Source organism: Leuciscus leuciscus (assembly GCF_965113295.1).
Source record: "Leuciscus leuciscus genome assembly, chromosome: 4".
Lineage (NCBI taxonomy): Eukaryota > Metazoa > Chordata > Actinopteri > Cypriniformes > Leuciscidae > Leuciscus > Leuciscus leuciscus.
This window is the reverse complement of record NC_138728.1, coordinates 15,836,217-15,852,792: the sequence shown is the minus strand read 5'-3', so window position 1 is coordinate 15,852,792 and position 16,576 is coordinate 15,836,217. Positions and strand designations below refer to the sequence as shown.

General features: G+C 38.3%; 1 protein-coding gene and 1 long non-coding RNA gene across 2 annotated transcripts in view; both read left to right on the top strand.

The window, feature by feature from the left end:
- Window positions 1-1,709: 1,709 nt before the first annotated feature.
- LOC309498105 lies at window positions 1,710-2,821 on the top strand. Its single transcript, XR_014205854.1, has 3 exons — window positions 1,710-1,962; window positions 2,034-2,541; window positions 2,756-2,821. It is a non-coding gene; the product is annotated as an uncharacterized lncRNA (long non-coding RNA).
- Window positions 2,822-8,982: 6,161 nt separating this feature from the next.
- The window catches only part of LOC309496355 (uncharacterized protein), a gene marked incomplete at its 3' end in the record, with an annotated part of 8,220 nt that continues 626 nt past the window's right edge, over window positions 8,983-16,576 (top strand). Inside the window, exons 1-7 of the mRNA XM_082166349.1 lie at window positions 8,983-9,005; window positions 9,825-9,895; window positions 10,002-12,021; window positions 12,208-12,288; window positions 12,458-12,490; window positions 16,172-16,225; window positions 16,425-16,515. Of these exons, the coding sequence (XP_082022475.1) occupies window positions 10,032-12,021; window positions 12,208-12,288; window positions 12,458-12,490; window positions 16,172-16,225; window positions 16,425-16,515 (2,249 nt within the window). The 5' untranslated portion in view covers window positions 8,983-9,005; window positions 9,825-9,895; window positions 10,002-10,031. The remainder of the gene's footprint in view (window positions 9,006-9,824; window positions 9,896-10,001; window positions 12,022-12,207; window positions 12,289-12,457; window positions 12,491-16,171; window positions 16,226-16,424; window positions 16,516-16,576) is intronic.

The window sequence follows — 16,576 nt, the reverse complement described above, 5'->3', positions numbered from 1 at the left end:
TGTTGTTTTATCAGACCTGCTGTTAGTTTTAACCTTGCTGTAGGTGTCTGTAGAGGTTTCATATACAGGTCATTCTCAAAAAACTAGCATATTGTGATAAAGTTCATTATTTTCCATAATGTAATGATAAAAATTACACTTTCATATATTTTAGATTTATTGCACACCAACTGAAATATTTCAGGTCTTTTATTGTTTTAATACTGATGATTTTGGCATACAGCTCATGAAAACCCAAAATTCCTATCTCAAAAAATTAGCATATTTCATCCGACCAATAAAAGAAAAGTGTTTTTAATAAAATAAAAAAAGTCAACCTTCAAATAATTATGTTCAGTTATGCACTCAATACTTGGTCGGGAATCCTTTTGCAGAAATGACTGCTTCAATGCGGCGTGGCATGGAGGCAATCAGGCTGTGGCACTGCTGAGGTGTTATGGAGGCCCAGGATGCTTCGATAGCGGCCTTAAGCTCATCCAGAGTGTTGGGTCTTGCGTCTCTCAACTTTCTCTTCACAATATCCCACAGATTCTCTATGGGGTTCAGGTCAGGAGAGTTGGCAGGCCAATTGAGCACAGTAATACCATGGTCAGTAAACCATTTACCAGTGGTTTTGGCACTGTGAGCAGGTGCCAGGTCGTGCTGAAAAATGAAATCTTCATCTCCATAAAGCTTTTCAGCAGATGGAAGCATGAAGTGCTCCAAAATCTCCTGATAGCTAGCTGCATTGACCCTGCCCTTGATAAAACACAGTGGACCAACACCAGCAGCTGACATAGCACCCCAGACCATCACTGACTGTGGGTACTTGACACTGGACTTCAGGCATTTTGGCATTTCCTTCTCCCCAGTCTTCCTCCAGACTCTGGCACCTTGATTTCCGAATGACATGCAAAATTTGAGCAACAGTCCAGTGCTGCTTCTCTGTAGCCCAGGTCAGGCGCTTCTGCCGCTGTTTCTGGTTCAAAAGTGGCTTGACCTGGGGAATGCGGCACCTGTAGCCCAGTTCCTGCACACGCCTGTGCACGGTGGCTCTGGATGTTTCTACTCCAGACTCAGTTCACTGCTTCCGCAGGTCCCCCAAGGTTTGGAATCGGTCCTTCTCCACAATCTTCCTCAGGGTCCGGTCACCTCTTCTCGTTGTGCAGCGTTTTTTGCCACACTTTTTCCTTCCCACAGACTTCCCACTGAGGTGCCTTGATACAGCACTCTGGGAACAGCCTATTCGTTCAGAAATTTCTTTCTGTGTCTGTCTTTTGCAGGTGTTTAGAGTTAATTAGTTGATTCAGATGATTAGGTTAATAGCTCGTTTAGAGAACCTTTTCATGAAATGCAAATTTTTTGAGATAGGAATTTTGGTTTTCATGAGCTGTATGCCAAAATCATCAGTATTAAAACAATAAAAGACCTGAAATATTTCAGTTGGTGTGCAATGAATCTAAAATATATGAAAGTTTAATTTTTATCATTACATTATGGAAAATAATGAACTTTATCACAATATGCTAATTTTTTGAGAAGGACCTGTAAAAGTCTGATAGCCATAATCATAATGTTTCTCTTTAGTGACAGTCACAGTGTAGTTGAGAAGGAGAAAAGCAGCATGTTTCAGATTGTTAAAAATACTAAACACATTTGTAATGTCTAAGATGCTTTCCTGTTTCACTGGTGCTGTTTACTGACCTGCAAGTAGTACATAATGATCCCTATTGTTTATATTTAAGCCCTCTACAGCAAATAAAAGTATAAACTCATTGTTGATTAGGTCAGTGATGTCTAAAAAAAACATATAATTATTATAATTTCATCAAGTGACCAAATACATCATCTGGCTTTTGCAGGAAATGGCAGGAACAAGGTCCCGGAGGGCCAAACTAAAACCAAAGGATGAAGCTGCATATTTTTCATCGATTCTCAAAGATAAGGATGGATTTGAAATAAAATACATAAATTCATTTAAAGGTGAGTAACACAATTGTCTATGTTTTAAGTATTGTTTTAACTTCTACCCTGACTGATCTGCTCTTGGTTAGGTCGAGGAGTGTTCAGCTGTCGCCACTTTCAGAAGGGAGATTTCCTCATTGAATATCGAGGGGAAATCATATCTAAAAAAGAATATGAAAGAAGGCACAGAGTATACCATGCTGCACTTGAAGTTTTTTTATTTGAATTTCGTTGTGATGGAAAACAGTTGTGGTATGTATAAACTTTGCATTTCCTGATGCAGCAGTGGTAAACTAGAATTAACTTTTTATTATTATTATTATTATTATTCTGTGAAACTTTCCTATTGTATGATTCAGTCAATATTACACCGTGGAGATAGCACTATGTTCTTGCTGTTTCAGGGTTGATGCTGCCAGAGAAGATGCTTCTTTAGGGAGAATCGTCAATGATGATCATGTGAACCCCAACAGCAAAATGAAAACAATCAGAGTGGACGGAAAGCCCCATCTGTGCTTATTTGCAGTAAAGGACATAAGTCCTGGGGAAGAGATAACGTATAACTATGGAGATTCTGACTGGCCATGGAGAAGAAAGGTATTAACAGATTGAAATAATCCTTTTACTTTAATTAAAAGACACAGTTTACAGTTACATGTGGAGAAGTGTTAGTATTTGATTTTGAACCCACACAGGTTTGTTCTGAGGTTGTACGAATTGATTTCTTTAAAATTTCCATAAAAAGTGTTTTATAACGTAGTATAGTTGACCTTTTGTCAATCTGATTACACAAATCTTTCATATTTCACAGGTTTGTTCTGAGACCGAACAACAGGTGCATGCTTTGGTCAGCTGTGCAGCAGGAGACGGGTCAAAGGAGGTAAGTGTGTGTTTCTAATGCTCAACAGGTAGTTAAATCTCCATTAACTTTGGTAAGATGATGCAAAATCCTTATAAACTATTGATGTCTTTAAAATTTCCATAAAAAGTGTTTTATAACATAGTATAGTTGACCTTTTGTCAATCTGATTACACAAATCTTTCATATTTCACAGGTTTGTTCTGAGATTGAACAACAGGTGCATGCTTTGGTCAGCTGTGCAGCAGGAGATGGGTCAAAGGAGGTAAGTGTGTGTTTCTAATGCTCAACAGGTAGTTAAATCTCCATTAACTTTGGTAAGATGATGCAAAATCCTTATAAACTATTGATGTCTTTAAAATTTCCATAAAAAGTGTTTTATAACATAGTATAGTTGACCTTTTGTCAATCTGATTACACAAATCTTTCATATTTCACAGGTTTGTTCTGAGATTGAACAACAGGTGCATGCTTTGGTCAGCTGTGCAGCAGGAGATGGGTCAAAGGAGGTAAGTGTGTGTTTCTAATGCTCAACAGGTAGTTAAATCTCCATTAACTTTGGTAAGATGATGCAAAATCCTTATAAACTATTGATGTCTTTAAAATTTCCATAAAAAGTGTTTTATAACATAGTATAGTTGACCTTTTGTCAATCTGATTACACAAATCTTTCATATTTCACAGGTTTGTTCTGAGATTGAACAACAGGTGCATGCTTTGGTCAGCTGTGCAGCAGGAGATGGGTCAAAGGAGGTAAGTGTGTGTTTCTAATGCTCAACAGGTAGTTAAATCTCCATTAACTTTGGTAAGATGATGCAAAATCCTTATAAACTATTGATGTCTTTAAAATTTCCATAAAAAGTGTTTTATAACATAGTATAGTTGACCTTTTGTCAATCTGATTACACAAATCTTTCATATTTCACAGGTTTGTTCTGAGATTGAACAACAGGTGCATGCTTTGGTCAGCTGTGCAGCAGGAGATGGGTCAAAGGAGGTAAGTGTGTGTTTCTAATGCTCAACAGGTAGTTAAATCTCCATTAACTTTGGTAAGATGATGCAAAATCCTTATAAACTATTGATGTCTTTAAAATTTCCATAAAAAGTGTTTTATAACATAGTATAGTTGACCTTTTGTCAATCTGATTACACAAATCTTTCATATTTCACAGGTTTGTTCTGAGATTGAACAACAGGTGCATGCTTTGGTCAGCTGTGCAGCAGGAGATGGGTCAAAGGAGGTAAGTGTGTGTTTCTAATGCTCAACAGGTAGTTAAATCTCCATTAACTTTGGTAAGATGATGCAAAATCCTTATAAACTATTGATGTCTTTAAAATTTCCATAAAAAGTGTTTTATAACATAGTATAGTTGACCTTTTGTCAATCTGATTACACAAATCTTTCATATTTCACAGGTTTGTTCTGAGATTGAACAACAGGTGCATGCTTTGGTCAGCTGTGCAGCAGGAGACGGGTCAAAGGAGGTAAGTGTGTGTTTCTAATGCTCAACAGGTAGTTAAATCTCCATTAACTTTGGTAGGATGATGCAAAATCCTTATAAACTATTGATTTCTTTAAAATTTTCATAAAAAGTAATTTATAACATAGTATAGTTGACCTTTTGTCAATCTGATTACACAAATCTTTCATATTTCACAGGTTTGTTCTGAGATTGAACAACAGGTGCATGCTTTGGTCAGCTGTGCAGCAGGAGACGGGTCAAAGGAGGTAAGTGTGTGTTTCTAATGCTCAACAGGTAGTTAAATCTCCATTAACTTTGGTAGGATGATGCAAAATCCTTATAAACTATTGATTTCTTTAAAATTTTCATAAAAAGTAATTTATAACATAGTATAGTTGACCTTTTGTCAATCTGATTACACAAATCTTTCATATTTCACAGGTTTGTTCTGAGATTGAACAACAGGTGCATGCTTTGGTCAGCTGTGCAGCAAGAGATGGGTCAAAGGAGGTAAGTGTGTGTTTCTAATGCTCAACAGGTAGTTAAATCTCCATTAACTTTGGTAAGATGATGCAAAATCCTTATAAACTATTGATTTCTTTAAAATTTCCATAAAAAGTAATTTATAACATAGTATAGTTGACCTTTTGTCAATCTGATTACACAAATCTTTCATATTTCACAGGTTTGTTCTGAGACCGAACAACAGGTGCATGCTTTGGTCAGCTGTGCAGCAGGAGACGGGTCAAAGGAGGTAAGTGTGTGTTTCTAATGCTCAACAGGTAGTTAAATCTCCATTAACTTTGGTAAGATGATGCAAAATCCTTATAAACTATTGATTTCTTTAAAATTTCCATAAAAAGTAATTTATAACATAGTATAGTTGACCTTTTGTCAATCTGATTACACAAATCTTTCATATTTCACAGGTTTGTTCTGAGATTGAACAACAGGTGCATGCTTTGGTCAGCTGTGCAGCAGGAGACGGGTCAAAGGAGGTAAGTGTGTGTTTCTAATGCTCAACAGGTAGTTAAATCTCCATTAACTTTGGTAAGATGATGCAAAATCCTTATAAACTATTGATTTCTTTAAGATTTCCATAAAAAGTGTTTTATAACATAGTATAGTTGACCTTTTGTCAATCTGATTACACAAATCTTTCATATTTCACAGGTTTGTTCTGAGATTGAACAACAGGTGCATGCTTTGGTCAGCTGTGCAGCAAGAGATGGGTCAAAGGAGGTAAGTGTGTGTTTCTAATGCTCAACAGGTAGTTAAATCTCCATTAACTTTGGTAAGATGATGCAAAATCCTTATAAACTATTGATTTCTTTAAAATTTCCATAAAAAGTGTTTTATAACATAGTATAGTTGACCTTTTGTCAATCTGATTACACAAATCTTTCATATTTCACAGGTTTGTTCTGAGATTGAACAACAGGTGCATGCTTTGGTCAGCTGTGCAGCAGGAGATGGGTCAAAGGAGGTAAGTGTGTGTTTCTAATGCTCAACAGGTAGTTAAATCTCCATTAACTTTGGTAAGATGATGCAAAATCCTTATAAACTATTGATTTCTTTAAGATTTCCATAAAAAGTGTTTTATAACATAGTATAGTTGACCTTTTGTCAATCTGATTACACAAATCTTTCATATTTCACAGGTTTGTTCTGAGACCGAACAACAGGTGCATGCTTTGGTCAGCTGTGCAGCAAGAGATGGGTCAAAGGAGGTAAGTGTGTGTTTCTAATGCTCAACAGGTAGTTAAATCTCCATTAACTTTGGTAAGATGATGCAAAATCCTTATAAACTATTGATGTCTTTAAGATTTCCATAAAAAGTGTTTTATAACATAGTATAGTTGACCTTTTGTCAATCTGATTACACAAATCTTTCATATTTCACAGGTTTGTTCTGAGATTGAACAACAGGTGCATGCTTTGGTCAGCTGTGCAGCAGGAGACGGGTCAAAGGAGGTAAGTGTGTGTTTCTAATGCTCAACAGGTAGTTAAATCTCCATTAACTTTGGTAAGATGATGCAAAATCCTTATAAACTATTGATTTCTTTAAGATTTCCATAAAAAGTGTTTTATAACATAGTATAGTTGACCTTTTGTCAATCTGATTACACAAATCTTTCATATTTCACAGGTTTGTTCTGAGACCGAACAACAGGTGCATGCTTTGGTCAGCTGTGCAGCAGGAGACGGGTCAAAGGAGGTAAGTGTGTGTTTCTAATGCTCAACAGGTAGTTAAATCTCCATTAACTTTGGTAAGATGATGTAGAATCATTACCTTAGCATTACAGACGATTAGGACTGTGTGCTGCAATGAATTCTCACATGCCCTGATTGTTTGATCTAAGAATTCACTTTATGTCATTTTCACATTAGTTGTTTTGGATACTCAAAGCATCACCATGTACTGCCGTGTTATCCAAATTTAATGTTCAGTACTCAAACCTTTTCAGATCTCAACAACGTCTGATTCTCAGCTGACATGTCATGACAACACTCAACAGGTAATGTACTTTCCATTAAAAATGAGCATTTAATAAGCATTTATTTCTTAAATGTTCTTTAGTTGGCAACAACAGTGATTTTTAATTACAAACTTAAAGAATTAAAAAAGATAGTGATAGGCTGATGATACACAGGACAACATTTTGAGCAATCTTGCCAGGCAACTTTTTTTGACCAATGTTGCTTGGGCACTTTCCCAACTGAGAATGGGTAAAAAAAAATTTTTTCAGACTTTAAATCAGTCATGGGCCCTGTGTCTCTTCTGGTTGCCCACTGATGCCAACATTAACCCAAGTTGCCCCGCAACGTTGCTCATAAAGTTGCCCCATGTATCATCAGTCATAGGAATTGTTTAATTTACAATGGTATATGGATGATGGTTCATTCTGAGCTAGCATGTGTATCATATGTTGTATGTCCCCATACTTACTGCTTTTGTCATTTTGTGGGGGATGGGTAGAAGTTCAGGGTGTGTTTTGTCAAACTGCACAATGGTTTGTGTGTCGTATGTCCCCCATACTTACTGCTTTTGTCGTAAGTCCCCCATACTTACTGCTTTTGTCATGTTGTGGGGGATGGGTAGAAGTTCAGGGTGTGTTTTGTCAAACTGCACAATGGTTTGTGTATCGTAAGTCCCCCATACTTACTGCTTTTGTCATGTTGTGGGGGATGGGTAGAAGTTCAGTGTGTGTTTTGTCAAACTGCACCATGGTTTGTGTATCGTATGTCCCCATACTTACTGCTTTTGTCATGTTGTGGGGGATGGGTAGAAGTTCAGGGTGTGTTTTGTCAAACTGCACCATGGTTTGTGTGTCGTATGTCCCCATACTTACTGCTTTTGTCGTATGTCCCCATACTTACTGCTTTTGTCATGTTGTGGGGGATGGGTAGAAGTTCAGGGTGTGTTTTGTCAAACTGCACAATGGTTTGTGTGTCGTATGTCCCCCATACTTACTGCTTTTGTCGTAAGTCCCCCATACTTACTGCTTTTGTCATGTTGTGGGGGATGGGTAGAAGTTCAGTGTGTGTTTTGTCAAACTGCACAATGGTTTGTGTGTCATATGTCCCCCATACTTACTGCTTTTGTCGTAAGTCCCCCATACTTACTGCTTTTGTCATGTTGTGGGGGATGGGTAGAAGTTCAGTGTGTGTTTTGTCAAACTGCACAATGGTTTGTGTGTCGTATGTCCCCCATACTTACTGCTTTTGTCGTAAGTCCCCCATACTTACTGCTTTTGTCATGTTGTGGGGGATGGGTAGAAGTTCAGTGTGTGTTTTGTCAAACTGCACCATGGTTTGTGTGTCGTATGTCCCCCATACTTACTGCTTTTGTCGTATGTCCCCCATACTTACTGCTTTTGTCATGTTGTGGGGGATGGGTAGAAGTTCAGGGTGTGTTTTGTCAAACTGCACAATGGTTTGTGTGTCGTATGTCCCCCATACTTACTGCTTTTGTCGTAAGTCCCCCATACTTACTGCTTTTGTCATGTTGTGGGGGATGGGTAGAAGTTCAGTGTGTGTTTTGTCAAACTGCACCATGTCCCCATACTTACTGCTTTTGTCATGTTGTGGGGGATGGGTAGAAGTTCAGTGTGTGTTTTGTCAAACTGCACCATGTCCCCATACTTACTGCTTTTGTCATGTTGTGGGGGATGGGTAGAAGTTCAGTGTGTGTTTTGTCAAACTGCACCATGTCCCCATACTTACTGCTTTTGTCATGTTGTGGGGGATGGGTAGAAGTTCAGTGTGTGTTTTGTCAAACTGCACCATGTCCCCATACTTACTGCTTTTGTCATACTACAGTGCAGTACATTTGTGATATACATTTTGTTATTTGTGAAATTAAAATAACTTGTTCAAACCTTAGCCCTATGTCTTAAAGGTGCCATATAATGAAAAACCTTGAAATTTACCTTGGCATTGTTGAATAATATGGAAAGATAAAACTGTTTCTAAATCATTTTTGCCCTTACCTAAGCCACATACCTTCTGTATAGATATCAGAGACCAATTTAAATATTGTATTAATGCATTCTATTGTGCCTTTAACACCTAACTATAGTAATACAGTATAATTTCCTCTAATCAATTATAACTTCTTTTTTTTCAACAGAACTGTAAACATGTCATAATATCTACGGTAGTATCAAGCTTGAATAAATGTGATTGCTGTAGTGGTCCTTATTCTGCTTTTAAGTGGGCTGGTGTGAGATGTAAGGGTAAGTATTTTGTTCAGACAATTTTAATACTTTTAAAAATGCTTTACCATTGAAACCCTAAAACTGTGTAATCTTGACGTTCTAAATGCATCTTTAAATTAGCTTGAAAAAGTTAACTTTTCATTCTTTCTTTCTGTCTTGCTCAGTCTGTCTGCCTGTGTAATTGTGTAATCGATTCATATTTATATTAGTCTTCTCCTTTCTCTGTCAGGGTTCCCACGGGTCCTTGAAATCCTTGAAAGTTTGTGAATCTGACAAAAAAAATTCAAGGCCCTGGAAAGTTTTTGAAAATAAACACACATAGATACAGGTCCTTGAAAGTGCTTGAATTTATTTTGTGCAAGAAGTTTTCTGGAAAAAAATCCATATTATTCCGGTCCGCTAATGTGTTATTTCGTCAACACTTCGTGGCCATATTAGCTTGCTTGATTTACCTTAGTTACCCGCATTTACGCATTACGCTAAGTGTTTCCCGCGTAAGGTACTTTGTGTTGTACGTTGCCATGACGTTCACGCGCGCAAAACTGTAACAATGTATCTTATAAGGTAACAAGATATAACCTTGCTCTCACTTGAAATCTGTCCCCACATTAAGTCCTTGAATTTGAGAGTATTGGACCTGGAAAGTCCTTGAAAGGTCCTTGAATTTGAAGTTAACTAAGGTGTGGGAACCCTGTCTGTTCTCTTCCATCTTATAGCCACACTTTCAAACACACTGATCATCTATCACTGCTTTATCTATCACTTTTTAAAGCATCTTTTCTTGAATCACCTTTTATTCAAATGAAACCAACCTTGTTTATTATATGCTCAATCTAGTTTGTTCCCGCTTCTGGCATAAAACTTGCTACGAGAAAAATGTGAAGCCCAAACCTGACCCCTCAACATCCGTAAGTATGATTTATTGAATAGTCAGATATGTTTTATTTTTCAGCATTTTTCTTCCTTAGAACTAAACTTTCTGAGTATGTACAAAAGATATGTTTACTATTTCAGGATTCCGAAGTAGAATTTTCCAGTGAGAACATGTCGGATGAGGACTATGTACCTAATTCTGTCTCAGAAGGTTCAGACGTAAGCATAGCGTCTCCAGAAAAACTCTTAAACATTAAAAATACTGAAGTGTTCTGCATCAAATCTACTGCAGAAATTCAAAATGGCAGACCATGCCAAGAAAGTGTCATAGGTTCACTCCCAAAAGTTCCAGTCTGCACAGCACAGCTTGAAATGCCTAGTAGGAAAGCCATACAAGTACAAATATCGAAAGTTCACAGCGATGGCAATACTGAAAGCACTGTTGAGGATATCACAGGCACAGGGGAAGATCCATCTTTACAATCTTCAAATATATCCTCTTCAGTAAGCAAGAAGAATTACTGCTACATTTGTGGAAAACCGCAGTCAAAATTTACACGCCACTTAAAAGTCCATGAGAATTCAAACGTCGATGTTGCTCGGGCTTTGGCTCTACCAAAACATTCCAAAGAGCGTCAAAAACTTCTGAACAAACTGCGGAACAAAGGAAACTATGAACACAATGCAGATGTTTTAGCGAATGGGACTGGATTGTTAAAACTCAGACGTAAGCCAAAGAAAAGATATGATTCAAAAGATTATGTGCACTGTATGTATTGCCATGCAATGTTTCTCCGAAGGGATCTCTGGAGACACGTTCGAAATTGTCTTTCCAAACCAGTGGAAGATCAGGCAGAGCCAGGAAGAACTAGGGTCTTGTCTTTGGCAACAATGTCTAATGCAGCCCTCTGCCAACAAATATCACAAGGTGTTTGGAAACTGCTAACTGTGATGAAAGACGATGACATCTCTGCTGCTGTGCGGAGTGACTTTTGCATTCTTCAGCTGGCCCAGTCATTTTACAATAAACATGGGCAAGATCCCACTAAATTTGACTATATTCGACAGAAGCTCCGGGAAGTTGGAAGACTTCTGCTGATTCTGAGAAAGGAATTTTCTGTACAGACTCTTGAAGATGCTGTGAGACCTGAAAAATTCAATGTTGTTATCCAGGCTGTCAAAAAGGTATCTGGGTTTGATGATGTAAAACACTCATTCCAGACTCCAAGCCTTGCCCTTAAGTTGGGCCACTCACTGAATAAGATATGTGACATTGTACATTGCCGAGCTCTAATGGCAGAAGATGGTGAGGGGATAAAGTCAACCCAAGCATTCAAAAAGCTGTATGATGCTAAATGGTCTGAACTCGTTTCCCACACAGCTTTGACCACCTTGAATGAGGGGCGCTTTAACAAGCCGTCTACCCTCCCTTTCACAGAGGATGTAAAACTTCTTCACCAGCATCTTGAAAAGGTTGTTGATTTAGGTTCTGAGAACTTGAAACAGATGCCATCAGCACAAGTCTATGGCGACCTATGCAAAGCAACTCTTGCAAAAATAATTGTGTTCAATCGGCGACGTGGAGGAGAGGTTGCAAAAATGCAACTCAAAGGTTTTCTAGAGAGGGATACAGCTCCCCTACACAAAGATGTTGCTGTTGGGCTAACAAAGTTTGAACAAAAACTTTGTACACATTTTAGTCGGGTGGAACTTAGGGGTAAAAGAGGGCGAAAAGTGGCAGTTTTGCTGTCACCAGACATGGTTGATGCCTTAAACCTCCTCATAAGCAGAAGAAGGGAATGTGGAGTCCCTGAGGAAAACCAATTCCTGTTTGCTCGACCAAGCTGTTTGAGTTGTTATAGAGGACAAGACTGTCTGAGGATCTATGCACACGAGTGTGGTGCACAAAACCCGGAACTCCTCCGGTCGACCCAACTGCGCAAACATGTGGCAACTTTGTCGCAGGTGCTTAACCTGAAAAACCACGAGTTAGACCAAGTTGCGGACTTCTTGGGCCACGATATTCGTGTGCACAGAGAATATTATCGACTTCCGGAGGCTACAACCCAGCTGGCCAAGATTTCAAAGTTACTCCTCGCTATGGAGAAAGATTCTCTTTCAAATCTCCACGGCAAAACCCTAGAAGAAATTGAAATTGAAGGTAATGCTACTAAAGTTGTTACAAATGACATTTTGAAGTTAACTAAGTATATTCATATCCTAAAGATAATCCCTAACGTAGATCTTAATGTAATGTTCACCAGATATTAGAGTTATCACTATGTCTTCTATTTTTACTCTAACATTAGCAATGTTAAGCTTACTTGATACTCAATTTTTTTTTTAGACAAGTTAGACTTTTCTGATTCGGAACATAGTGAAGACAGTGATGCTGAGGAGGCGCATCCACAGACACAAACAGAAACAGGTAAAAGCACATAAACATACAAACATCAAATCAGTAAAGTCAGTGTAAGAAGTGCACCATATGATGCACCAAAACATTATACAGTAGTTCAGAGATGTCACAGAAGCATAATTCATATAGACCAAGCGCCGCTGCTGTTTGTTATAGTATTTTATTTTTCTATTCACAGATACTGATCCTGCCTTAGGAGGCCCATCTAAAGGTATGAGAATACTAAAACTTTTTTAACTTCAAACCCACATGTGTATATATACTTTTGAAACCAAAATGACTGTTAGAAATGTTTAAAATGCAGTTTAGGTTGCTTTTGATTGCTTAAATTATAACATTGTGTAAATGATGCAAGTTTTTGGGGAGCACTTTACAGTAGGGGTACATGAATTACCATGAATTAATGCATAAATTAATGGAGAATTATGAATTACTTCATCCATTAATATCTCAATTATCAGGAACTAGCATGAGTTCAAAATCTTTTATTCATGACCTCATAGATGAAAAACACCTTAAGACATTCACTAAGATGAGTACATCATCATGATTAATAGGTTATTATGCATGATCTTGATGTTTTCTTTTTCACAGAAAACAAGATTTTTAATATCCATTATGGATAAAGCTATGCTTTTGGTACATGTACTAAAACATTTTTTTTTCTCAAATAAGATTACTTGAATTATTATAATAATATATACAAAAATCTGCATTGCCTCATGCATGCATACAGGTTAGAACAGTATATCAGTAACAGTAATTCATGTGAGAACTAATGTTTTTCATTAATTATGATGAGTTATCAAGCACGTATGTCTTCTTCATAGCAGCCTGCATGTAAATGGACAGACCCCCAACACTGGCCAATCACAGCACAGAGTATGTGAATTCTGTTGACATCCAAATACAGTAGTCATCATTAACTAAGCATTAATTTCTTATGACCTCATCGTGTGTGAACCCTCAAGTAAAGTGGTAACTTGGTCTTCTGGAAATACTGATAAACAGTGTGTTATTAAAGCGATAGTTCACCCAGAAATGAAAATGTGAGGTTCAACTGCTAATCCCTAGGAGTCAGTGATGTAGATGACTTTGTTTCTTCAGTAGAACTCAAAGATTTTTAACTCAAACCGCTGCAGTCTTTCAGTCATATCCCTGATAGCGCACGTACATCTAGAAGATGTCTATTTGACGTCTGCATTTACATCTGCAAGATGTATTATTTAGGTTATTTGCTCATCTGCAATACGTCTATTGGATGTCTCTTTTTAGATGTCACATAGACGTCTGTTAGATGTCTTTAAGATGTTTATAATTTAGAATGTATGTAAAACTGACATCTGAAAGAAAGTTTTTAGACAGCGGATGTTTCCAGATCAAGAGATCTTTAACAGACATCTTGCAGACTTGCGTGTGTCATCTGGGATATAATGGCAGTCAATGGGTCCCAAACATGCACAGACTAAACCAAATACATGCTGTATAAAATGCAAAATGCAAAATACATCTTGTGTATAGGTCACTTATTTGTTTATACAGTGCAGAGTGATTGTGGTCACTACAGCTAATCAGAATGGTAATTACTTGTGCTTATCCTGATTGTTGCAACCGAATTTTGTTTAGCCGTTGTATTCACAATCTCTGCACTGTGTAAACAATGAGTGACATATACAGTCTGTATTTGGATGTAAGACTACTGTATTTGGATTTACATTTACATTTACATTTAGTAATTTGAAAGGAAAAGTAGAGAGGTAGGTCTGTAGTTCTCTACAAGTGATGTGTTAAGTGTTGATTTTTTCAGCAGTTGAGTTACCAGAGCCTGCTTGAATGCAGTAGGAAAAGTGCCAGTATGGAGGGATGAGTTGATGATGTGTGTGAGAGCTGGTAGAAGTGTGTGAGATATGGCTTGTAGAAGGTGTGAGGGGATGGGGTCAAGAGGGCAGGTGGTAGGATGACTGGAGAGGAGAAGTGTAGATACTTTTTCCTCGGTTAGCGGAGAGAAGGAGGAGAGAGGGTGATTGGCTGTGGAAGGGGTCGGTCTGTGCTCCTGTGTGTGAGGAGCTGAGAACTGACTGCTGATAGTTGTTGTCTTGTTGGTGAAGAAGTTCGCAAAATCGTCAGCAGTTAAAGAGGAGGTGGGTGGTGGTGGTGGAGGAGGACAGAGGAGAGAGTTGAATGTCTTGAAGAGTGATCGTGTGTTGGAGGAGCTGTTGATCTTGTTGTGGAAGTAGGAAGATTTTGCAGCATGAACATCAACGGAAAAGGAAGAGAGGAGAGATTGATACATACTCAGGTCAGATGTGTCTTTTGATTTGCGCCATTTCCTCTCCATTGCCCTGAGTTCGGTCCGGTGTTCCCGAAGAACCTCAGATAGCCAGGGGTTAGAGGGAGTAGCGCGTGCTGGCCTGGAGGAAAGAGGGCAGATATTGTCTAGAGAAGAGGTTAGAGTGGAGCAGAAGGTATCCGTTGCGGTATTCACATCCAGAGATGAGAATTGTGGGGGTGAGGGAAGAGAAGAAGACACGGCAGAGGAGAGATGGGCGAGAGAAAGTGAGCGCAGGTTTCGCCTGAAAGTGACTGGTGGTGGGGTTGGTGGTGCAGGGGCAGAGAGTTGTAGACTGAAAGTGATGAGGAAATGATCTGAAACATGGAGAGGTCTCACCAAGATGTTGTCTGTGATGCAGTTGCGTGTGTAAACCAGATCCAGTTGGTTGCCTGATTTGTGAGTGCCTGTGGTGATGAATTGTTTGAGATGTCAACAAATTTTGCACACTGTGCTGTGATTGGCCAGTGTTGCGCTCTGTCCATATTCCTACAGGCTACTATGAAGAAGACATGAACATGCTTGATACCTCATCTTTAATGAAAAACATGAGTTCTGACATTAATTGATATACTCTTCTAGCCTGTATGCATGCATGAGGTAATATTTATTATTTTTCTATATTCCTTTTAATAATTCAAGTAGTCTTACATGCACAAAATGTTTTTTTGTATTTTGAATCATGTGCCATGACTATAGGTTTATCTACAATGTAAAGTAAATACCTTGTTTTTTGTGAACAATGGAAACATCATGATCATGCATAATAAACATAAATCATGATGATGTACTTGTCTTAATGTCTTAGGCTATGTTCACACTTAGTGTCTTTTTTGACAAGAAAAAGTTGACAATGCCGTTTTTTTAGCAAAAAAGAAAACGCTGGCAGCGTTCGGTTACAAATAGCAGCCGAGCGCGTCTTTTGTTGCTATAACAACAGCTGCAACAGTAGCCTAGTGCTGTGTGATGCAAAAAATGTCGAGAAAGAGAAAGTTGGCTCTTGCGATGGCTTTTGAAGTTACCGGGGAGGAGAATGTCGGTTCACAAAGACGTTTGTGGGTGCACGACATTATACAGGAAAGGAAACTGTATGGAGCTCCTTGTGCTCCGAAACAAGGACGATAAGTTTATCTACCGGCACCGTCTCCATTTTTTCTTGTTATTCTTGTTGTTATGGAAACGACAGGTCTCACTACTCGCTTGTCATTGGTCAGCTGTCAAAAAGGCGCTTGACGTAGGGCGTTCTTTTCATAAAAGTTGAACTTTTTTCAACTTAAAAAGACGCTCTGAGCTGCAGAAAAAGACGCCGGCGGTGGCGTCTAAAAAAGCGCTCAGGACTTTTTTGAAAAAACGGTTTACTCCATAGGGTTATAATGTAGAACAGACGCTGGTAGTTCGAAAAAAGACGCTAAGTGTGAACATAGCCTTAAGGTGTTTTTCATCCATGAAGTCATGAATGAAAGACTTTGAGCTTGTGTTAGTTCCTGATAATTCATGAGATTCACACTTGCCATAAAGTGTTACCATGTTTTGAATATGTATTTTATTTTTATTTTTTTAAAGATCATTGCATGAAGGACAAATATCACAGCAGGAGGGAGGAGCATGAACAACCTGGTAAAAGCACACAATCATATAAAGAAAGAACACTGTACTAGGGAATTCTCTAGATCAATCATTTTAGCTGGTTTTATAGTAAAGGAGGATTTTTTGCTAGAGATTTACAGTTTCCACTTAAATGTGTAGAATAATTTATGAAATGTTTGAGTATGTTCCATCAGAACCTTTATTCTGAGCCATTCTATTCATACCACAGGAATGAAGAAAGCTAGGCGGCCTGTTGTGAACCCTACAGGCACCTCAGATGGTATGAGCATCTACCTCACTCAGCCAGCATATCCATTAAGGTTTGATTCAATTCATGCAGACCAAGCAATACTACTGTTTGTTATAGTGTTTTATTTGTCT